This window comes from Talpa europaea (assembly GCF_964194135.1).
Source record: "Talpa europaea genome assembly, chromosome: 4".
Lineage (NCBI taxonomy): Eukaryota > Metazoa > Chordata > Mammalia > Eulipotyphla > Talpidae > Talpa > Talpa europaea.
This window is the reverse complement of record NC_140070.1, coordinates 68,272,633-68,298,455: the sequence shown is the minus strand read 5'-3', so window position 1 is coordinate 68,298,455 and position 25,823 is coordinate 68,272,633. Positions and strand designations below refer to the sequence as shown.

The following is a 25,823-nucleotide window of genomic DNA, read 5'->3' as shown; positions in this document are numbered from 1 at the left end:
ATTGAGTCCCTAAAGAGGGAAGTAAAAGAAATGCAGGAGATCAAAGAATTAATGGAAGAACTAAAGAATTCTGGGAAAAGCAATGAAAGCAGAATAGATGAAATGGAAGAACGAATAAGTAATCTTGAAGACACAGAAATAAAAAGAACCAAAACAGAAAAGGAAAGAGAAGTACGAAGGAAAAAGAACGAAGAAAGACTTCGGGAACTATCTGACTCCATGAGGAAAGGAAATATAAGAGTTATAGGAATACCAGAAGGAGAGGAGAGAGATGTAGGAACAGAGAAAATATTCAAAGAGATAATTGAAGAGAACTTCCCAAATGTGAAGAAGGAGCTGAAAATTGATATACAAGAAGCAAGAAGAACACCAAACTTCCACGACGAAAGGAAAAATACAGCAAGACACATAATAGTAAAGCTCCCAAGAATCCAGGACAAGGAAAAAATAATGAAGCTGGCAAGAGGGAAGAAACAGATAACATTCAAAGGAAAACCAATCAGGCTGACATCAGACTTCTCCGAAGAAACACTACGGGCAAGGAGAGAGTGGAGGGACATAGTCAACAGACTCCAAGAAAACAGATGCCAACCAAGAATACTCTATCCCGCAAAGCTCTCCTTCCTCTTTGAAGAAAGAATATGGACCTTCCCAGACAAACAGAAACTCCGGAATTTCATTGCAACTAAACCCCCACTCCAAAAAATACTACAAGGAGTCCTAAAGCCAGAACCTCAGAGCGACGAATAACAATGAAAGAAGGCCAAAAAAAAAAAAAAGTTATTAAAAGAATAAATAAATAAAATCAAAGGAAAGACAAACACAATGGCAAATACAGATGTTAACATATCAATATTAACTCTAAATGTAAATGGACTAAACTCTTCAATAAAAAGACACAGAGTTGCAGCCTGGATTAAGAAACAAAACCCAACCTTTTGCTGTCTCCAGGAAACACATTTAGCTACAAAAGATAAAAATAGGCTCAAAGTTAAAGGATGGAAAACAATCCTACAAGCAAATGGACCAAAAAAGAAAGCAGGAACAGCTATACTTATATCAGATAAAACAGATTTCAAACTCAAAAAGATAAAAAGAGACCCCAATGGTCACTACATTATGATCAAGGGGACAATACTTCAAGAAGAAATAACACTCATTAACATATACTCACCAAACGAAGGAGCACCAAAATATATCAGACAACTGTTGTCCTCTCTGAAAACAGACATCAGAGAAAACACATACGTAGTGGGAGACTTCAACACACCACTATCAACAATGGATAGATCAACAAGACAAAAAATAAGTAAAGAAACCAAAGCTCTAAATAAAGACCTAGAGCAATTGGGCTTAACAGACATCTATAGAACACTAAACCCCAAAAAAATGGAGTACACATTTTTCTCAAGCGCACACGGATCATTCTCCAGGATCGATCACATACTGGGGCACAAGACAAACATCAACAGATACACCAAGATTGAAATCATATCAACCATCTTTTCTGACCATGAAGGCATCAAACTAGAAATAAACCATAAAAAGAAGGCAAGGAACTTTCCTACCTCATGGAGATTAAAAACCACACTACTGGAAGACCATTGGACTAATGAGGAGATCAAAGAAGAAATTAAAAAATTTTTTGAATTGAACGACAAGGAGGACACCAATATCCTAAATGTATGGGATGCAGCAAAAGCAGTAATAAGAGGAAAATATATAGCAATAGAAGCTCACATCAAGAAACAAGAAAGAACGCAAAGAAACAACCTAATCTCGAAGCTCAAAGATCTAGAAAAAGAACAACAAGAAAACCCCAAAACCAGTAGAAGAAAAGAAATAATAAAAACCAAAGCAGAAATAAATGAAATTGAAACTAAAAAAACAATCCAAAAGATCAATGAAACCAAGAGCTGGTTCTTTGAAAAAATCAATAAAATAGACAAACCCCTAGCCAGGCTCACAAAGGAAAAAAGGGAGAAAGCACAAATAAACAGGATCATCAATGAAAGAGGAGAAATCACAACGGACACAGCAGAAATCAAAAGAATAATCAGTAACTACTATGAACAGTTATATGGAAACAAGTTTAACAATCTAGAGGAGATGGACAAATTCCTACAACTCTACAATCACCCAAAGCTAGATAAAGAAGAAATAGAACACCTAAACAGACCAATTACAATTAGCGAAATTGAAATGGTAATCAAAAACCTCCCCAAAAACAAAAGCCCAGGACCTGATGGATTTACAAATGAATTCTACCAAACATTCAGAGAGGAATTAGTGCCTATCCTTCACAAACTCTTCCAAAAAATTGAGAAGGAAGGGACAATACCAAACACGTTCTATGAAGCCAACATTACACTAATACCAAAACCGAACAAGGACAACACAAAAAAGGAAAACTACAGGCCAATCTCCCTAATGAACACTGATGCAAAAATCCTCAATAAAATTTTAGCTATCAGAATCCAACAATGTATCCATAAGATAATTCACCACGACCAAGTTGGATTCATTCCAGGGGCACAAGGATGGTTTAACATCCGAAAATCAATCAACGTTATCCAACACATCAACAAAAAGAAATATAAAAACCATATGATAATATCAATAGATGCTGAGAAAGCTTTCGACAAAGTGCAACACCCATTCATGATAAAAGCCCTTGAAATTCTGGGGATACAAGGAACATACCTCAACATCATAAAGGCCATCTATGACAAGCCAACAGCCAGTATCATTCTCAATGGTGAAAAGCTGAAAGCAATTCCATTAAGATCTGGAACAAGACAAGGATGTCCACTCTCACCATTGCTTTTCAATATAATACTGGAAGTCCTAGCCAGGGCAATAAGACAAGAGAAAGACATCCAAGGAATCCAAATAGGAAAAGAAGAAGTCAAACTATCACTATTTGCAGACGATATGATATTATACATAGAGAACCCCAAAAACTCCACAGAAAAGCTAATTCAACTCATCAATCAGTTCAGTAAAGTGGCAGGATACAAAATCAACACGCAAAAGTCAGTAGCCTTCCTATACACAAACAATAAATCTGAAGAAGAAGAAATCAAAAAGACCATCCCTTTTGTTATTGAAACAAAAAAAATCAAATATTTGGGAATAAATCTAACAAAAGAGGTAAAGGACCTATACAAAGAAAACTATAAAACACTGTTAAAAGAAATAGAAGAAGACACAAAGAAATGGAGAGACATCCCCTGCTCATGGATTGGAAGAATAAACATTATTAAAATGGCCATCCTTCCAAAAGCAATATACAGATTCAATGCTATTCCAATCAAAATTTCAATGTCATTCTTCAAAGAAATAGAACAATTATTGATGAAATTCATATGGAATCACAAAAAACCCCGAATAGCCAAAGCTCTCCTGAAAAAAAAAGAAGGGAATGGAGGCATCAGACTCCCAGACTTCAAACTATACTACAAAGCCATAATCATCAAAACCGCATGGTATTGGAACAAGAACAGACATACAGACCAATGGAATCGAATAGAAAATCCAGAAATAAACCCACAGGTTTATGGTCAACTAATCTTTGACAAAGGAGCAAAGACTATGCATTGGAGCAAAGAAAGTTTGTTCAATAAATGGTGCTGGGAAAACTGGGTCGCTACATGCAAAAGAATGAAGCTTGACCACCACCTCACACCATACACAAAAATCAACTCAAAATGGATTAAAGAACTAGACATAAGACCTGAAACCATAAAATATATAGAAGGAAATATAGGCGAAACACTACGTGATTTGCACATCAAAGACATCTTTACAGACACATCACCCAAAGCTGTGATAGTGAAGGCAAAGATAAACAGCTGGGACTATATCAAATTAAAGAGCTTTTGCACAGCAAAAGAGACAATAACAAAAACAAAGAGAAACCCCACCAACTGGGAGAACATTTTTGCACCCAACACTAATGATAAAGGACTGATCACAAAAATCTGCAAAGAGCTGATGAGACTCAACAACAACAAAGAAAATAATCCAGTCAAAAAATGGGCAGAAGAGCTTAAAAGAAACTTCTCTGAAGAGGAAATGCAAATGGCCAACAGGCATATGAAAAAATGTTCAACATCACTTGTCATCAGGGAAATGCAAATCAAAACTACCATGAGATACCATCTTACACCAGTGAGAATGGCACATATTAAAAAAACTAGCAACAACAAATGTTGGCGAGGGTGTGGAGAAAAAGGAACTCTTCTGCACTGTTGGTGGGAGTGCAAACTGGTCCAACCACTGTGGAAAGCTGTGTGGAGATTTCTGGACCTACTAAACATAGAGCTTCCATATGACCCAGCAATTCCACTCCTAGGTATTTACCCAAAGGACACAGAAACATCAATTCCAAAGAACACCTGCACCCCTATGTTTATAGCAGCACTGTTTACAATAGCTAAGCTTTGGAAACAACCCAAATGCCCAAAAATAGATGACTGGATCAAGAAGATGTGGTACATATATACCATGGAATATTACTCAGCATTCAAAAAAGATAAACACATGCAATTTGCTGCAACATGGATGGCGCTGGAAGGGATCATGCTCAGCGAAATAAGCCAAAAAGAAAAAGAAAAATACCGGATGGTCTCACTCATAGCAGGAATCTAGAAAACTTAAATAAGGGACCAGGAAAATGAATAACTATAAGAAAGTGAAAATCAAAATCAACAAAAAACTATGAACCAGAGACACTTTTAGGGGGGCGGGGGCGGGAGGGGAGGGATTGGGGTCAGAATGGGGGGCTGCAATTGTATGGGGAATATAACAATAAAATTTATAAAAAACAAAAAAAAAAAAAAAAAACAAAAAAAAAAAAAATTTATGACAATGATAATTGACAAACGTGGTAAATGATACCTTGAATACGAACTCTGGCATATATCAACATCAAATTGCGAGGGGTATTATAGATTTATTTACACATTTATTTATTTTAAAGATTTATTTATTTATACAAGAACCGGGGTACAGGCCAGATGCATGGGAGGGTGAGAGAATTCACCAGAGACAGAGCGGGGAACAGAACAGGCAGACTGACTGAAATACGCTGCTGAGGGGAGCAGCGGGCACGACAAGAGATGTCTGCTATGCCATGCGGAATTCTCGCTGGCTGGCCAGGATCGAACCCTCGCTGCAGAGGCTGCAGACAGCTTCACAGTGCGGGCGCTCAACTGCCTGCACCACCAGGGAGGCCCCGTATTATAGATTTATTACAGAAGATTAGAGAATTACAGAAGGTTAGCCATTTCTTTGATTGATTGAATGATGATTACTCAAATCCCTCTATGCTCATCACTATTTTATATCTGGTATAGTTGTGGTGGAAAGCTCAGCTCCACAGTGGATCCTAAATGAGGGAAGTAGAGAATTTGCTACAGAGATTTCAAACATCTGAAGAAGCAGCACTGTGCTCTCTATTTTTGAAGAATTCCGTGAATATAACCAATTTATGTTCAAGAATGCTATATTTTCTCAATAAAGCAGGTCAAAAATCTATGTGTATTGGGGCCTCCCTGGTGGTGCAAGGGGTTAAGCACTGCACTATGAAGCAATCTGCAGCCTCTGCAGAACGAGTTTGATCCCCGACGGCCAGGGAGAAACCCACATGGAGAAACCTCTCTTATTTCTCCTGCTGCTCCCCTTAGCAGTGTATTTCAGTCAGTCTGCCTGTTCTGTTCCCCGCTCTGTCTCTGGTGAATCCTCTCACCTTCCTGCACATCTGGCCTTTTATATGCATATATGCATATACTCCAGCTTTTATATGCATAAATAAAAAACTCTTAAAAAAAGTATATGTGTATTGATTGTTTCCTTGTAAATACTGGGTTATTTATTTAAGATTTATTTATTGATTTTTTTATATAAGAGCTGGGGTACAGGGCAGAGGTGCAGGAGGGTGATAGGATTCACTAGAGACAGCAGGGAGCAGAACGGGCAGATTGACTGAAATACATTGCTGAGGGGAGCAGCAGGTGCGACAGGCTCTCCTGTTGCATGCCATGTGGGAATCTCCCTGGCCGCTCGGGAATCAAACCTGTGCTGCAGACAGCTTGACAGAGCTGCTCCACCAGCAAGGCCCAACACTGGTTTTTTTAAATGGCATTGGAAATATTTGTTTTGTTAGACTTTTTAAATAATTTGTAAACTTTAAATATTTTTTCTTACTGCCGGGATAACATTAACATGTACTACACCCCTAGGCTGTGCTGACTGGATAGTGGAAATATTGGGTTTAAAAGCTAGACTTAAAAAAAAAAAAAAGTTAGACTTAATCCAGTCTCCTTACAGGGACTGGATTGTCTTCTTAGATTATTCACACCCCCTTTCCACCACTCATTCCATTTCAAATGTTTCCTGTGGTAGAGCTCATGCCCTATTAGCCTGGGCCTTGGGACAATGGCAAGACTTTTCTTCCTTCAAGACAGAGAGCATCACAGCTTAGAAGGCAATTATCAAACTATAGATATGTGGTAAACTCTTTTCAAAAAGAAGGTACTGTGGGTTATTCATTCATAAGTTTTTTTCATTCTATTTCTGATTAGCAACTGCTGGCATTAACAATAAAGTTTGCCTTTGGAACCCTTATGTTGTCTCTAAACCAGTTGGTGTCCTTTGGGGTCACTCCACCAGTGTGATAGCTGTCCAATTCTTTGCTGCAAGAAAACAACTTTTCAGCTTTTCCAAAGATAAAGTAAGTAACAGCATGCATTTATTTATTTAGTTAGTTCTGCCTGCCCAGTTCCTACCCAAATCTATCCTTTGTCCTAAAGTCCTTTGAGAAGTGGTATAGATTTTTTAAATATATCAACTAACTATCACTATCTTAGGAAGTTTATGTTTGGAAAAGTTTTTTTTTTTTTTTTGGGTACCCTCGCCGGTGGCCAGGGATCGAACTGGCGCTGCAGAGGCTGCAGGCAGCCTCGCAACCCAGCGCTCAACCACTGCACCACCAGGGGAGGCCCGGAAAAGATATTGTTAATTACTTAGCTATATAGTCCTTGGAAAATGACAAAGTATTTCATTATTTTTTTTTTCAAATCATGTACTCATGGATTTAATCCTTATTATTGGGTTTTTTATAGGTTACAACATGAGAATTTCCAAAGTTCTCACAAATTCATTAGAATGAAGAAATATTTGGGGAGGAGGAAATGTTATTTTGGTAAGGTATTGATAGGAACTAACAATCATATATTGCTTTGATTATGAAGAGATTCAGTTAGACATTGAAGATGATCTAGAGAATATCAAGTACATTAAGAGCATTTTAAGTATCTGTGTCCACTTCTATTTGATGAAATTAATGGGATATTTTGAATATGGTGGAGAAAACCTGGCACTGGAGACAGATAGTCCAGGCTGAATTTTGACATTATTTACTGTTTATCTTCCTATAGGAAATTTTTTAAATTTTTGAATAATGACTCACATGTAGAGCCTGTTAACATATACTTCCAGTTACTTAGTTGTGAAGACAAGAAAGGTGGGAAATACACTCATTGCCCTCTCCTCAGAGCCCACCCCCAAGAACTTCTGAGACTAATTTCATGAATCTGACTTTTTATTTTATCCTCAAATGATATCTGTATGTGCAAAAATTAAATGGAAATTCATCTTCAGATCCCCAGTCTCATATTTTTCATTAGCTTTGCCGTCCTTATTTATTTCACTGTATTACCTGTCACACAAATCTTCTCCCATTCCCTTAAATATCACCAATCAACTGCCCATTCCGGTTGAGTCGACCATCCAAACGCGTTCATCAATCTCACCTTTGTCTCACTGCCACTGCACTAATACAAAATTTCCTTTTCTTTTCCCCAAAATACTGCAAAGATTTTCTCACATCTCTCAACTTTCAGACTAGTCTGACTCCAATCTTCCCTTTACATCCTGCTAGTTCAGTGGTTTGTAAAAAATTCCTTCAGTCCTTCATCTTTACCCTTGGCTGAAATATCAACTCTAAAATTCTTAAACTTCGATACAAATTCTTCCCTTAGTCTTACTTCACTATCTGTGTTTCCCTTTCATTCATTTAATATTCCAGTAGGGTCAAACTATTGGCTGTCTCTGCAGTGCTGTCTTGTGGTTTTGCAACTTGCTTTTCCTTCTGCCTTCCATTTTTTTTCTTCCACGATCACTATGTAAATGCCTATTTATCTTGGAAGTTTTGGAGAATTTGGAATCTTTCCTGCAGATCTAGATATTTCATCTCTGCACTAAAAGTGCATTTGTGTGTCCTCATTAGATCATATGTCATGTTGCATTAAAATTATTTGTTTGGTTAAGGAGTCAGTATGTTTAAAATTGTGTACTTGGTATCCATCACAGTGCTGGACAGCTTAAAGTATCCAATTGTTGACTAGAAGTGAAGACACATTACTTTGAATCTAGAATACTAAGAAATTCAGAGTGAAACTTTTTTGATACCCTGATCAATGATTATATTTTTTGAGATTTTAAAACACTTTAACTTCTATTGTTAGATTTAATACAATTTGACAAGTATAATTGAGGATCATATATGTGCATTGTACCTTTCACTGGACTTTGAAGAAGGCAAAGATAATTTGTTGAATTCATTCTGTTTCCAGGACCTAGCACATATTAATGCATATTGAACAAATTTTGAACACCATATAAAACAGTGTTTAACAATTAACTGAGAGGATATGTGAAATTAAGGACTATGTCTTTTTTGGATTATTCATACTCACGTTAGGTCCTCAATATATTTTAGTTAAATGAATGAATCTCTTTCAACATAAATGTGAAAGAAATGCTTGGCCTTTTATCATCAAATAGTTCTCTGAAAGCTTTTATAACTTTAAAAGCAAATGAAAAAAGATCCTTAGAGTCAGAATTGATTATTTTTAGTTATCAACAATATTAAGATTACCTGGCCTCTTCCCAAAGCAGTTTTATCGTTCCATTTTTTGCTTTGGCTTTTAAACCATTACATTATATTAAAGCTTGTCATACTGTCTTTCACTTTAATCTAAATCCATTTTACTTTGATAAATGCATAATAATCTCAGTCTTTATGTCTTCACAACAGATAACAGGGCTGTCTGCAATCAGGTTAAATCTCTGCTTTATTGCCATAAAATTCTCTTGAATATTTTTAAGTCTGGGATTAAGTTAGGGAACAGGGAAAATGAAAAAAACATTATTTTTTAAAGAGAATTTGAACAATATTTTGGTCATTAAGTTACTAAGTAAGAGGATTTACAGACCAAAGAAATTTATACCTAAATAATTTTCTCCACAGTACTTTTTTTGGAAGACTGCTCTATTGCTACTTCCCAGCGATGATTAAACATTTAGTTTATTCTTATACAATTTTGTATCATAATAAACAATGGTTCAATTGCATTTTGCTTTGGGTCTTTGAAATGTTTCTCATAAGATGACAGTCACTGATGACAATGCCCTCTTAGGAGTCACTATTTGGTCATTTGGAAGAGGAATCATAACGGGAAGTAAAAGGATTTTCAAGATCAAGGAAAATCTCTCTGGTAGGGTTGACATTCTAACCAGTGAGCCTGATTAGTTTTTTCTATTGTTTCTATTTTTTTTTAAATTTATTTATTTATGCATATAAGAGCTAGGGTACAGGCCAGAGATGTGGCGGGTGAGAGGATTCACCAGAGACAGAGTGGGAATAGAACAGGCAGACTGACTGAAATACACTGCTGAGAGGAGCAGCGGAAGAGACAGGAGAGGTCTGCTGCACCTTGTGGGTTTTTCTCTGGCCGGTCGGGGATTGAACTTGTGCTGCAGAAGCTGTGGCCTGCTTCATAGTGTGATGTTTAACCCCTTGCGCCACCAGGGAGGCCCTTTGCTTCTAATTCTTCTCTCCTGACTTACTAAGCCTGATTGGTCACCAGAATCAGAGCAGTCTATAACTTAATCAGTCCTCTGTCGGAGGTTCTGACTTTTCTCAGTGCCTGGATTGTACATTATATACCCGAAGTTGGTAAGGAAAATACAAAGTCAGACTTTTGTGCTGGTGACTACAGCTTACTTGTTTGTCTTCCTTTACTTTATGTATACCCTCTCTCCTCAACTTATATCTGCCCATTCACTCACAAAAGTGTTTTTGTTGTCCTTAAATTACACAAGTGGGTTAATGCTTTCCCATAAAAATTACAGGTGAGGAAGTGTGTAGTGTAAAAAGTGGATGCTTTTTACTTACTTTCCCTTCAAATAAATTCCTCTCCCAGTTGATCATATATTGATGTGTATTTTCTCCTGTTTTCACTGTTATTTATATTATATGATGATATGTAGTATTTTACTAATGTAAAATTATATATAACCTCTTACATGTATACATATGCAAGATTGCATTGATTATTAAATGGTATCACATGAAATATATTTTTCTGCAATTTACGTTTTCTTAAATCATATCTCCTAGAGATCTTCCTGTGTGAGCATACATAGACATGAATTTTCACTTGCCTTATAGTAATTCATAATATGGAAACCATAACTTAATTATTCAATCATCTCTTTACTAAAAGAGGCAATTTCTAATTTTTACCTTTATAAATTCTTACTTTTTTTGGTACACACACACACACACACACACACACATAAGATCTCTTAACTAAATTTCTTTGTGATAAATTTCTAAAAAAATGCTATTGAGTCAACAGGGATTTTCAAAAATATTGCCAAATTTGATTCAGAGACATTGTACCAAGTGGCATACTCATCAGAGGTATATAAAGATGATTAATTTCCTGTCTTCCCTCACTGCTAAACTTTCCCACTGCTAAACTTTTTTTTGGTTTGACTTTGTCTTTTTGTTTTGTTTCTCTATATTTCACACATAAGTGTACATTCCAACATTCACCTTTCTACTTATTTCACTTAGCATTGTCCCCTCCAGTTACACCTATGTTGTTCCAAATGGCCAGAGATCAACTTTTTTTTTTTAAGATTGATTTATTTATTTATACAAGCACAGGGTACAGTCAGAAACACGGGATGGTGAGAGAATTCACCAGAGCCAGAGCAGGGAGCAGAGCAGGCAGAAGGACCGAAGTACACTGCTGAGGGGAGCAGCAGGCGCAGGAGAGGTCTGCGCGCCATGTGGGACCCTCCTCCAGTGGCCTGGGAGTAGCCAGGGATCGAACCAATGCTTCAGAGGCTGCGGGCAGCTTCGCAACCCAGTGTTCAACCGCTGCTCCACTGGGGAGGCCCTGTTTTCTTATTGTTGAGTGTATGAATTCTTTGTAAACGTTGGGTAATAGTTCTTTGTCAGATATATGATGTGCAAATATATTTTCTCTCATTCAGTTGAAAGTCTTTTTTTTTTTTTTTTTAATTGACTTGATACTGGTTTACGTCATTGTTTCCATTATAGAAATGTAGGATACCCTGATTAGGCATTGTTTCCACATTGTGCTCCTTTTGTTTTAAATATTTTCTTTTGCTATGCAGAAACTTTTCAGTTTAATTAGTCCTATTTGTTTTTTGCCTTTTTTTTTTTCCTCTTGATGTTGAAGTTGAGTCCCCAAAGACATTCCTGAAGCTAATGTCATGGAATGTTTTGTTTATTTTCTTCTATGCATTTTATAATTTCTGGTCCTACATCCAAGTCATTAATCCATTTTGAATTTATTTTATAAAATAGTTTGAGATAATGGTCATTCATTCTTTTGCGTGTTCCCCAGCACCTATCGTCGAAGAGATTTTTCTTTTTATAATGTACACTCTTGGCTCTTTTGTGGTAGATTAATGGTTGATATAAATATGGACTTATTTCTCTGCTCTCAATTCTTGTTCTGCATGTCTATTTTTAGGCTAGTTCCATACTGTCTTGTTTATTATAGGTTTATAATATAATTGGAAGTCTAGGAGTGTGATACCTCTGATTTTCTTCTTTTTTGTCTGGATGCCTATGGCTAGTCAGGGTCTTTTAGGGTTCTATATAAATTTCAGCAATGTTTGGTATTTATTTGAATAATTCTATTGAAACTTTGATTGGAATTTAATTGAATCTGTACATTACTTTGGGTAAGATGCTTATTTTGACAACTATTCCAATTCATGAGCAGGAAATAACTTTCTCTTTGTGTCTTATTTCTTTTCACAATGTCTTATAATTTTCATTGTACAGGTCCTTCACCTCATTGTTATGTTTACTTTTATGTAATTAATTTTTTTTGGATGTAATAGTAAAGGGGCTTTTTTTTTAAAGATGTATTTATTTATGCATACAAGAACTGGGGTACAGGCCAGCGGTGTAGGGGGTGAGAGGATTCATCAGAGACAAAGTAGGAAGCAGGACAGGCAGACTGACTGAAATACACTGCTGAGGGGAGCAGTGGGAAAGTCAGTAGAGGTCTGCTGCACCATGTGGGTATCTCCCTGGCTGGGGATGGAACTTGTACTGCAGTGGCTTTGGATAGCTTCATAAGTTGGGTTTTAACCCCTTGTGCCACCAGGGAGGCCCTAAAGGGGCTTTTAAAAATATTTTCCTTCTCTCCAATTTCATGTTTTCATATAGTAAAACAACTGATTATTATAGATTGATTTTATAAATTGCAACCTAACTGTACTGATTTATTGTATCCAGTTTTTTTAGTGGAGTCTTTAAGGTTTTATCTGTTTACTTTGTGTTTTCCATTTAGTATTCTTTTTATATCTTCTCTTGCCTAGTTTCTGTAGCTAGAATTTCCAACACTATGTTGATTAATGGTACTGAAAGTGGATGTTTGTGTCTTGTACCAAATAGCAGAATAAAGGCTTTCAGTTTTTCCCAATTGAGTATGATGTTAATGTGGGTTTATAATATGTTACCTTTTCTTGAGGGTTTTTTAACAATCACAATGAATGTTGAATCTTATTACTTTTTCTTCATGTATTGATATGATCTATAATTTTTTATCTTTCCTTTTGTTGATGTGGTAAATTTAATTGACTCTTTTCTAGAAAATTTTAGGGTCAATATTCATGTTTTATGAAAAACCACAGTAATATTTTATTTGGAATTTCATTGAATTTTACCTATGACCTCTTCACAATACAGAGAGAACACACTATTTATGTCCCTATTTATTTATTTTCTTCCTTTGTTTCAGAAAATTTTTAGTATAATTTGTTTCCCATTTCTTGTTTATGTTTTTTCCATTGTTTTAGGAGGCATCATTATTATATTTTTTTGAACTTAATTGTGGTGTGTTTAATAGGTGTGCTCATGTATGTGTATACTATATATTTAGTTTTTAATTTTAACATTTATCTTTCTAAAACATCCATTAAGTGCTTAGTAAGTTTGGACAGTCATTTCTTGTCTTCTCATTTAGGTGATTTCAACTGTTAATTTCATACCAATTATTTTATCCAATATAACATTTCCAATATCTGGAGTTCTTGGTTATCCAATATGTTTTTAAGGTGATTCAACTTCATGGTGATTAATTTCCTTTATGTTTGGTTATCCTTTATTGTTATCTCATTTTTTTCTGTTACTAATCTATAGGCATTCTGAAGAAACAAAATTGAAGATGCTTTCCTTCAGGGAAGATCTGTACTTATTTCTGGGGGAGGAAAACTACTGTCCTGAGGCTTCTGCATTCACCATTTCCATTGTCCACTGTGCTTTAACTGTCTTGCCTCAGTGCTTCCACCTGTCTGTTGGTCAGAGCCTTTGAATCCTGTTAGTAGTCTCCACACGTAAGCGGACTGTTTGTCATCTCCCTTTGAAGTTTGTTTCTTTTCCCCTCTTTCTTCTTTTGGATGCATAGATGTTGTCTCCAAGAAGACTCAGTAAGGCCAGGGAGCTTCCCACATGGTGTAGGAGACCTCTCCTGATTTGCCCCTTGCTCCCCTCAGCAGTGTATTTCAGTCAGTCTGCCTGCTTTGTTCCCCATTCTGTCTCTGGTGAATCTTTTCACCCCCCCACCTCCGCCCCACATACCTTTGGCCTGTACCTCAGTACTTGTATGTATTAATAAATAAATCTTTAAAAAAAAAAAAGAATGTACCTGTGATAAAATATTGGCATGAGTTAAAATAATTGCCAAATTTAAATTGAGAAATCAATGAGATTTTTGCAGACCTTTGTCAAGGTCAAAGAGAGAATGCATAAACACATGTAATGGAAATTTAGTCTTAGAGTTTAATGTCTTCTCTCCTTTTTGTTGAAAAGAATGAGGGAAAAAATGGTAATTGTAACAATTTACAAATGAATAGCACAAGAGAGGATTTTAATTTCTGATTAGCATTTTAAGTTTGACTTCAGCCCTGGGGAAAAATGGTAAAAATACTTGTTAAAAGCAGATCTGTTATAAGACTTTAATAAAAATGTTAGCTGAGTATTCAGTAAAATACTTCTGCTAACATATATCATGTCAAAAAAATTGCCTTTAAGCATTCACTGATTGTTTTTGTGGATTAGTGAAGGACTTAAATTCAAAATAAATAGACTTGTTAATACATAAAAGATTTTCAGGTAGCCAATGCCCTCAGTTCCTTTGATCCTATTATCTGCAAGTAGGCTATCCATTTTCCTAGATTACCCCTGGAGAGTTGAACTGCTGCAAGGCTGTCCTCAAAATCCCTTTGTGATTTTTTTTTCCTCATGACCCTCTCTTTCTCTATTCCTTATTGTCATTGGGTGTTTATCTCTACAGTATGGTAGGAGTTAGTAGTAAATGTTTGATGAAACCAAACAAGTCCCATCCTGCTAGAGTCATCTGAGTTTACTTTTTATATTTTCTTTACCTTTGTGTCATTATAGGAGATTACAGATCTTTTCATTTTCTCCTATCAATACTTTGTATTAAAGTTGGATATTTTGCCAATGTGTAAATATGCTGACTTAACTTTAAAAAAGTGCATTGAAACAGATTTTCTATCCACTCATATGTTTGTTCATATACCCACATATTAATGAAGTTACTCATTTATCAAAGTGATCTTTAAGGGACAAAAAAAAGTATCTATCTATCTGTCTATCTGTCTATCTATCTATCTATCTATCTATCTATCTATCTATCTATCTATCTATTGATCATAGGTTAACTCTGCTTATGTGAATTGTTTCTATCTCTGGCAGGAAGCAGGGGAAAATTTGCAGCACTATTAAACTGATAACATGATGTTCTATATTTCTTTAGTCTAATCTTTACAATATACCATCTTGATTCTATTTGAATTAATGTGGTTTTGGAATCTATAGATACGAGATTGAGCAATTTCACAAGACACTAGACAAAACTAATAGAATTCCAAAGCTGTTAGGAACTCCTTTGGTAGAAAAATGACTAAATAGAGAAGTAAAATCACATACTAAAGCTGAAAGGTGAAAACTAGAGTAGTAATAAAAGTAGGGTATGGTGTATGTGGTTTCAATCCACTGATTTCTAGTTAGAGTTAATATGAATAATTAGTGTTTGCTTTTATAATTCTGAATTATTAAATAACCATCTGTTAAAACAAGAAAAAGACTAGCAGAAAAATGTCATCCTCGTTAAGTGAAAAACAAAATTTGATATGCAAGCATGAGCTTTGATAGTTCTTCCTTCTCATATAAAAAATGAGATAAAATAGAGATCTTGCAAATATGCCATTTTGAGGATTTGACTTGGACAAACATCACAAATTCTCAGGTATAATGTGAATAAGAAGTGCAGTTTAGTTAAAGTTTATTGAAAAAAATATAAAAATAATCAATTATTCATTTGTAATTTTAGATTGTAGGTATTTGCCAATTTTTGTCCTACTAAAATAAAGTAAACAGATCTAAGATTTCTGGAATAAAAATTGATATTAAATATGTTCCTTTTTTATTTTTTTAAAAGATTTATTTTTTATTTATACAATAGCTGGGCTATGGGCCAGAGGCACGGAAAGGTGAGAGGATTCACCAGAGACAGAGTGGGGAACAGAACAGGCAAACAGACCAAAAACACTGCTGAGGGGAGCAGTGGGTAAGATAGGAGAGGTCTGTCACACCATGTGGGAATCTCCCTGGCCAGCCAGGAATCGAACCAGCACTTCGGAGGCTGCGGAGCTCCACAGTGCTGCGCTCAATTTGCTGCACCACCAGGGAGGCCCAACATGTTCCATTTTGAACAGTGGTTCTATCTCAGTTCTAGAATCAACTTAAATGTACAAGTATAGGAAAACTGAGAATTCTCAAATAATAAATATTCAAGTGGTATTCTCAAAGGATTTGACTAATAAAACTGAATAATGAGAGAAAAATATCTGTGATTAAAAGGATAATGATTAAGAAAGACGTGTTATATGGTTTAAAGACAAGTCACATATTATTGATTAAGCTGAAAGATTTCTTATTCAAGGAGATAAACATTGACTTTAAAACTCAGTAGAGAAATGAAGATCATCCTTGGGAAACTGAGAAAAATAAAAAGGTTGAGGAAAATAACAAGAATAAAACCTGAGCCCTATCTTCAAAGATTCTTATTTCATGGGCCTGGAAAAAGGCTTTAAGTATAGGCAATTTCTAAAACACCACAGGTAATTTTGATATCAAGGTTAAAAACCACTGGCAAGAATATGATAGGATTTGAAAAACTTATTGGAGGTCACATACCCCAGGACATTATTTCTAGGACAATGCTAGAACACTGATGATGCATTGATGGCATTATATCAATACTGCTGCTTTGATTCTCAGCTTAGAGAAAAATCAGAAATGAAAGATGGAATGTTAATCAGTAGGATAATTGAGAGTGTTATGAGTTCTACAGAGAAAGGAATGTTGAACAATAAAAATTAATCTTAAGAACTATTAATCAATATATAGTTTATTTATTTATTTATTTATTTTTTATAAATTTTATTGTTATATTCCCATACAATTGCAGCCCCCCCATTCTGACCCCAATCCCTCCCCTCCCGCCCCCGCCCCCCTAAAAGTGTCTCTGGTTCATAGTTTTTTGTTGATTTTGATTTTCACTTTCTTATAGTTATTCATTTTCCTGGTCCCTTATTTAAGTTTTCTAGATTCCTGCTATGAGTGAGACCATCCGGTATTTTTCTTTTTCTTTTTGGCTTATTTCGCTGAGCATGATCCCTTCCAGCGCCATCCATGTTGCTGCAAATTGCATGTGTTTATCTTTTTTGAATGCTGAGTAATATTCCATGGTATATATGTACCACATCTTCTTGATCCAGTCATCTATTTTTGGGCATTTGGGTTGTCTCCTAGGTATTTACCCAAAGGACACAGAAACATCAATTCCAAAGAACACCTGCACCCCTATGTTTATAGCAGCACTGTTTACAATAGCTAAGCTTTGGAAACAATTCAATATATAGTTTAATAAAAATAATTCTAGTTTTAATTGCTAAATGCAAGAAGTAACCTGTCATAAATTAGAGAGGTTATCTCTCATCTGTTTTTAATTTTTCATTTAATGTATGGGACTAAATGTCAATGAAATATTAAAGAAAATACAAATTACATGAATGATACAATGGAAAATAATTATAAAATTATGAGTTACATATTGTAGTGGCAGAAAGGCACAGAGCAGGTTCTCTATGGATCCGGGCAGATGGGTAGAGTGCTGGAGGCCTCAGTGTATTTTTCAGGCTTTTAATGATCTTTCTACACCATTTGTAGTGAGGTAACCAGGTACAGGGCATGCGGGGGTGGGGGGTTTGGTGGGTGGAGGGGTGACAGGGGACTGTGAGGAGGCAGGGAATCTTACTCTTATTCTCTCTGGGCTCTTTATTTTCTCTTGTGGTCTCCTCCTCTGTTAGCTATGGCTCTGCCATCTATCTCCCACTCTCCACTGCACTCTGCAGCACTCTGTCCTCTGTGACACTGCCCTTATATGCTCAGTCTCTCTGCTCAGGTTTGCCCACTTATGCACACCCACACCACACTCCAGATGTCCACCATCAGGCATGCATGCCCTGAGCCCATGCTCCCAAGTGCCTCCTGCATTCAATGCCACAGATGATAGCCACAGAGGCCAATGGTGCAAAAACCTGAGCAATCTTCATTTGCTCTACATATAAATATGAAATTATGATCCTTTAATATTGTTACATTTTTTGTAATCCATACTCAGCTATGCTCCAGTTCATTATTCTGACACAAAGTTAGTTTCTGTTTTTTAGAAAGGAGTACATAATTAACAAGACAGGAGTTTGAATAAGGTCATGACTATCATAAATAATATGAGAATGATCAACATGTGTCTGATTTTATAACTTTAATATTCAAAATAAGTTTATCAATTCTATTTATATTTAACACATTAAAATGCATTTGCAAATTTTCATTCTTTGTATTGAGGGTAGAATTTTTGTTTTGGGCTATAAACTTTTCCTGCAGAACTTCTAGAACATCTTAATTAAAAATAACAGCATAGTAAAGAAAAAGAATGACTTCTTTAATAAACAAATATTGTCAAAATCATCCCAACTTACTTTATAAATACACATTATTGGTCTGCAGGGATTAGTAATGCTGTTTATCTGGTAGGGATTGACTCAGTTGCTCTGCTTAAGTGTTGGTAGTTGGAGAGGTTATTTCTGCAAGATGGTTGAAAAGCTCTTATGAAATTTCATTGTGGATTATATGGGATCTTCAATTAGGTGAATAATCATGCAGAAGCAAGGTGTGTTTTTTTATGGAAATGCTATATTCTTGGACTTTTCCTAGCTAATCTTTTCATCAATGAGCTGGATAAAGACAGTTGCCTCCCCGCCTCCCCGGTGGCGCGGCGGTTGAGCTCTGGGTTGCGAAGCTGCCCGCAGCCTCTGCAGCGCCAGTTCAATCCCTGGCTGCTCCCCGGCCACCCGAGGAGGGTCCCCCATGGCACGCAGACCTCTCCTGCTGCCCGCTGCTCCCCTCAGCTGCATACTTCGGTCCTTCTGCCTGCTCTGCTCCCCGCTCTGGCTCTGGTGAATTCTCTCACCCTCCCGCGTTTCTGACTGTACTCAGTGCATGTATAAATAAATAAATAAATCTTAAAAAAAAAAAAAAAGTTATACTTGAGCCACACCGTCGACAAATAAAAAAATATATATGTATGGAACATCTACTAATACTATGTACTATATAATATTTGCACAAATCAATGAGGAATTGTAAATATAATTGACTTGGTAGTCAAAATTATATTGTCACACTAAACTGTGAATCAAAAATAGCAACTCTCCCCCACCAAAAAAAAAAAAAAAAAATCCCAAGAAATCTCTACTCTTGGTCTAAAGAATGTTTTTCAAAGTGGAATGATAAATATCTGATTTGATTATTTGCTCATATAACATGGAGTTTGGCCCATCAGGACCTCAGGGTAAGTGGAATATGCAATGGAGTGGCTTAGTCAGCTAATGCAAAAATATGCTGTTTTAAGAACTTACAGCATCTTTAATGGTAGTTAAAACTCATCTGAAATATTGACTCAGTTCCGAGCACCTTGCTTAAGAGAGTTCCTTGAAGACATAAAATGTTTGTCTAACACATTGATAAGTCAAGAGGTACTTTCTTAAATTTAGAGTGCAGTAATTTATGGGTAAATATATTTTTTACATTAAAATAGTTTTTTAGGGTCTTCCTGGTAGTGCAGTGGTTTGAGCACTGACTGCCCTGTGAAGCTGTCTGCAGCCTCTGCAGCGTGGGTTCAATTCCTGGCCGGCTAGGGAGAAACCCACATGGTGAGGCAGACCTCTCCTGCCTCGCCTGCTTCTTCCCTCAGCAGTGTCTTTGGTTGTCTGCCTGTTCTGCTCCCCATTCTGTCTCTGGTGAATTATCTCACCCTCCTGTGCCTCCGACCTGTACCCCAGTTCTTGTATAAATAAATAAATCTTTTAAAAAATGCCTTGATTTCTCCAAAAAGAATTGCCTAAAAAATAATTTTTAAGTAGGACTTAAAGCATAAATGTTTAAATTGGGAGGAATGAGGGAGAAAGGATGGAAAGAAGTATAAGTAACTCCCTTTCTTTCAGAGAAGACAGTATTAGACATATGATTAATATATGTTGACATATTTAATAATTTCTATAGGAATTCCTATCCTATGGATTCTTGCAATCTGTACACATGCATGGGGGTTCTATGTGTCTATATTTTTAAAGAAATTATATGTATGTATGGGTATATAATTTAGGGGGAAAGGATAAACCATCATTTTTTTAACAGATCATTTTTAGCTCAGAGGGAATATATGATTTAAAATCAGTTAAAAACTGTAGGGTTGTCTGCTTTAAGAAATTCTAAACATTCATTTAAACAGAGACTAATTTTTATAGACAACTTAGATCTAATTCTCACATTGGATAAGATAAACTACTTTACTTAAAAGAAACATTTTCACTCTTAGGCTCTACTATTTGCTCAATGAAAATATATTAAATGTACTAATTAAAAAACATTGATTGAACTCACAACCTGGTTATGCCAAATAGTTGACAAGAATTTTCACTGAATTCCCAAAGCATTGCATGAGGTAGGAACCTCATCAAAAACTCAAAAAGACAAAGAAATTTGCTGGAGGTCACCCACATTAAGGGCCCCAAAGCCTGTTCCTAAAGATTGCATGCTAGCCCCTTTTAGAGAGATTTTTCACTATTTTCATTTTGACACTTCCTCGTTACTTCTGCGCCACAATTAACAGCAGCAAAACCTGTACCAGCAGACCTGCTCTCTGTTTCATTCAGGTTTGTCTTGTTCGATCTGCATGTCATTTTTTGTCTTGGTTGCCTGTGCTTAAATAAGAATCTACTATCTGATTTGTTTGCTATTTACTATTTTATTATTATTATTATTATTTTTTTTATACAAACATTGGGTACAGTCAGAAGCGCGGGAGGGTGAGAATTCACCAGAGCCAGAGCGGGGAACAGAACAGGCATACTGATGAAATACACTGCTGAGGGAGGCAGTTGGCGCGGCAGGAGAGGTCTGCGTGCCATTCAGGACTCTTGCCAGTGGCCGGGGATCCAACCAGCACTGCAGAGGCTGCGGGCAGCTTTGCAACCCAGCGCTCAACAGCTGTGCCACCAGGGGAGGCCCCACTATGTACTACTTTTAATAACATCTTTAATTTCACAGAAAATACATACTCACATACATACATACATACATATATGTGCCTATAAAGTGTATAAACATTAAACCATATATCATGAGCAGAGAGAGGAAGAGAGAGAGACAGCATTGGTTTTCTCTTGCTCTTTGACGAAGAGCTACAAACTTAGTGGATTGAAAGAACAGGAATTTATTTTGTTAAAAGTCCAACATCGATCTCACTGGAGTAAAATCAAGGTGGTGCTGGAACTCTGTTCTGGAGGCTTAGGGGGAGAATGTTTCCTTTCCTTTTCCAGTTTCTTTGATTTATGTCTCCTTCCTCCAATTTCAAAGCCCAGGAAGAGCCCTTACATTCTGTCACTCTAATCTTCCTATGATTATACTGGAAACATCCAAATCATCCAGGAAATATCTTTATCTCAAGACCACAAACTTGTCACAGGTAGATAACATGTAAGATATTTTGCCATGTAAGATAACATATTTACAGAATCCAGGGATTAGAATATTGACACCTTTGGGAATTACTCTGCCTTTCTTGAGCACCTACTAACTGCAGGCACTCTTTTGGAACAGAGATAAAATGCTATTCCTTCCCTAGAGAAGCTCACAATTGAGTAGATATTTAAGTGGATAAGGGAAATATAAAATCATATATGCTATGATGGAGTGCAAATAATTATAGCACAATAGAGGAAACAACTGTGTTCCTGGGGTTGAGATGAGCTAGAAAAGAATTCTGGCTAAAAATTTAGAATTATTCAGCACATATTTATAAGACTTTATCATTTTTCATGCAGGTTTTGAGACTCTGGGATATTCAGCACCAGCTATCTATTCAGAGGATAGCTTGTTCCTTCCCCAAAAGTCAGGACTTCAGATGCCTCTTCCACTTTGATGAAGCCCATGGACGACTTTTCATCTCACTTAATAACCAGCTAGCATTGCTGGCAATGAAATGTGAAACCAGCAAGAGGGTGAAAAGCCACAAGAAAGCAGTCACTTGTGTTCTTTACAATTCAATCTTGAAGCAGGTAATGATGCTTCTGTCACTGTCGTCTCACATCCTCATAGCCAGAGACTCATTCCCTTAATTCAAGCAAATGTAATACTAAAGGCACATATAGAAAAAAAAGGTGGGGAAGAGATATTTTCAATAGCCCTTGTTTTTCTACAATAACACGTGTGTCCGAATAATGTATAGGTTCAAAGAGGGATCTCATTTTCAGCTAGTGACCACAGCAGCACTAATAGAGCTATAAGGAATTGCAATATTTTAGTGAAAACAAGCACAACATGTAATGTATTTGAATTTATCTTAGTTATCCACTAGTTTGGATATGATGCCAAATGCAAGTGAACCTGGTTGTAAAATTCCCTTTTATGAACACCATCCTCCTGTATCTCTGTGGAGAGTTCTGAAATATGCATGAAATGTAATTAGCAGAGATACATTTTGCCAGCAGATTTTACACCAGTGGCTCACAGTGACAGCCCGGAATGTATTCATAATAAAATGATTCAGTTAAATGTGATGCCACTTGGTATGCAGTGCAAGTGTTGTTTGTCTCTCCACCACTTTAATGATGCTCTGCAGCCTTTGCTTATGAGAGCGCTACCTGCATGTCAATGAAGAAGTACAGCTCCTCTGGAGCAGAGATGCTGTACAGACCACAGGCCTCCTTGGAGGACAGGGAGGGTCAGCCTGTGGGTACCAGGGAGGCCGTGGGTACCAGTGGAGGTTAGTGTGTAGCAATCATCACCTCAGGCCTGATAGTAACAGCACAGCAGGAACCTAGCAGAGACAGTCAGTATCCAGATTGTGGTCAATTAAACAATAACTCCAAACCATTTTCTCTTTCCTTCTGCAGAAGATTCTACATTTGCCCACAAATAAATAGTTCAAATTTTGTGCAAGAATTGGAAAGCCCTTTGCTAGCAATGAGTAATGTTTCAAGTCAGTACTTCAAACACTGTTTTCTTGTTATTCTAGGAGCTAAATATCCTTTACAGAACAATCCATTTTTTTGTCAACTAATTTTTTAAAATTATATATATATATTTCTTACATCATTTTTCATTTTTGCACATTGTATGCATTTTCACCTTGGTCATATTCCCCATACAATTGCATCCCCCTTATTTTGACCCCAATCCCTCTTCTCCTTCTCTTCCCCCCACCCCATAGTGTGTCTCTGGTTTATAGTTGTTTGTTGATTTTGATTTTTTCTTTCTTATAGTTATTATTTTTCCTTGTCCCTTATTTAGGTTTTCTAAACTCCTGCTATGAGGGAGACCATCCGGTATTTTGCTTTTTCTTTCTGGCTTTACAGAACAATCCACTTATAATTCCATCTGCAGGAAACATTTCCTTGTAAATGTTTTACTGAACTTTAGAAAGGCAACCAGTTAATTTGGCTCCCCGGTGGCCACTGAATGTTTTTTTTTTTTTTTCCAGAAGAACATTTTGCTAATTGAGAACTGCTAAGTTAAAAAGGTAGATTTGTATGGAGATGCAAAACTCCGATGTTTCCTGACGGTAAAATGAACAATATTCCACAAGGAATTCAATAAATGGGACACAAAGAGGATCTGGAATCTCTCATTTGGGCCATGGAAATAAAGCTAAGAACACAAATATATGCAAGTTATAGGCAACGATAGAATATGCACATATGATAAATGTTGTAGGAAGACTCTACAATGGAGTTGGGTATTCACTCCTCTGTTTATTTTCACTGTTAATAATTTAAATGACTAAAAACATCAATATGTACATAAGTCATATAGAACTGCATATCACATACACAAGTGTTTCTAATTATTAGCAGCTAAGTTATGGAGAAACACCTTAACATTATATTGCATTTATTATTATAAAAATATGTTGTAGTCAAGTGAAACAATATCACCATAGTCTAATCAGTCAATGATAATTTTGCATTTCACATTAATTAGGGAAAGCAAATAAAACACTTTTGAACATGTTTCAAGGTCCAGGAATGAGGAATCAAAGCTTAATGAACTGCAGCTTCTTTACCCCAATAGCTCATGGAGATTCAGGTGTTTAGGGGCAGGTTCAAGTCACCTTCCTGGTGTCCATTGCTTGTCAGGTCTTCATTACACCATTGTGGGATGAAAGAAGGGGAGAAGGGCACCTCACCAATTTACAGAGAAGCGATGGAATACAGAAGATGAATGATATTAAAGCTAAGCGCTGTCCATGAAAGTGACCGGTTCTGCCTGGGCTGGGTAGGTGACATTTCCACGGAGCCCTTGAAAGCTAGGTTCAGAATCTGTAAGAGAAAAAAGTGCTTCTAGACAGCAGATGGATGAGCACCGACACACAGTCTTAAATACAGTGCTTTACAAAAGAGAGGTTTATTCTGGTGTGGCTAGTTTGGGAGTAGCAAATGTTGTGGGAGGTGAAGCAGTAACAGGAGCTGAGTCAGACTGTAAAGGTCATTCACTGAGAGTTCCACAGTCTGGTCTTGAAAAAGAAAAATACCAGATGATCTCATTCATAGCAGGAATTTAGAAACCCTAAATAAGGGACCAGGAAAAAGGCTAAGTATAATAAAGAAAAGATCAAAAGCAACAAGCAACTATAAACCAGAGACACACTTCAGTGGGGGTGGGCGGGGACAGGAAGGATTAGGTTCAAAATAAGGGGGGGGGGTGCAATTGTATAGAGAATATAACCAAAATGAAAATGCATACATTGTGCAAAAATGAAAAATGATATAAGAATTATATAAAATAAAATATTAAAAAAATAATTAAAAAAAAGTAAAGGGCAGAACTAACCCTAGAACAGTAGTGTTTACAGGATGATCACAGACCTGACGGACTCATATCCTCACAGGGGGAATCTGTGAGGACAAAACTATTTTCATCATAATATTCACTTGTTATTTGCCTTTATTTTTACACCTCTCTGTCTCACAAGTGTAGAGTGGAGTTTTCTAGAAGCTACATCCTGGTCTCTAGAATACTTCTTTTGTCTGATGGCTAAAGGAATGTGTGCTTTTGTAGTAGTTTCAACAATTTTCAATTTAAAATGCTAACATGGTGCATACATATGTATATATGTATATATATGAGATACATATATGTATAAGAGATACATATATATGTATATTTATATTTCCCTTTGTTTGAATTTATTGAAAGATTTCTCTTCTGTTGTTGTCATTTCAATATGTTGCTGAAAATTTATTATTTCATTCTAACTGGATTCTGTGACTTTTCTTTATCTTCCTGTCTTTTGGTATACTCTTGCATTATGATCTAAGAAAGTGATATTAAGCTACACAGAGCCTTTTAGGGACCATATGGTTTATTTCAACGAACAAAGCTTGCCCTCACAGTTAAGTGCAAAACAAGTTGGGATGAAATGAGGGAGTCCCTGGAATGAAAATTTTTGAAAGAACAAAAGAAATGCAGTCTCTCGAAGGCAGTTCTAGTGACCTTTATTGCCTAGAGTCTTAAATGAAAGTTCTCCGAAAACCCCATGAATGTTAGAAAGCTTTAAAAATGTATTTCTAGATATCAGATGAACTGGAATAGATAAAATTTGTTACCACTACAGCTCTCTTTATTATGTGGGATTATGTGTTTTTGTAAAATGGGTAGTGTTTCAATTTGTTTTGCACCTAGGACACATTGTAACCAAGCTGTCTTTAGGAATCATCAAATTTTGACAGGCAATTATGTTTACTATTTTTGCTATTTTAATAATTTC

At 36.3% G+C, this 25,823-nt stretch overlaps 1 protein-coding gene across 1 annotated transcript in view; it reads left to right on the top strand.

The window, feature by feature from the left end:
- WDR49 (WD repeat domain 49) overlaps positions 1-25,823 on the top strand; it is a gene marked incomplete at its 5' end in the record, with an annotated part of 188,426 nt that overhangs the window by 63,448 nt on the left and 99,155 nt on the right. Inside the window, 2 exons of the mRNA XM_084232625.1 lie at positions 6,588-6,736; positions 21,880-22,113. Coding sequence (XP_084088751.1) covers positions 6,588-6,736; positions 21,880-22,113 — 383 coding nt within the window. The remainder of the gene's footprint in view (positions 1-6,587; positions 6,737-21,879; positions 22,114-25,823) is intronic.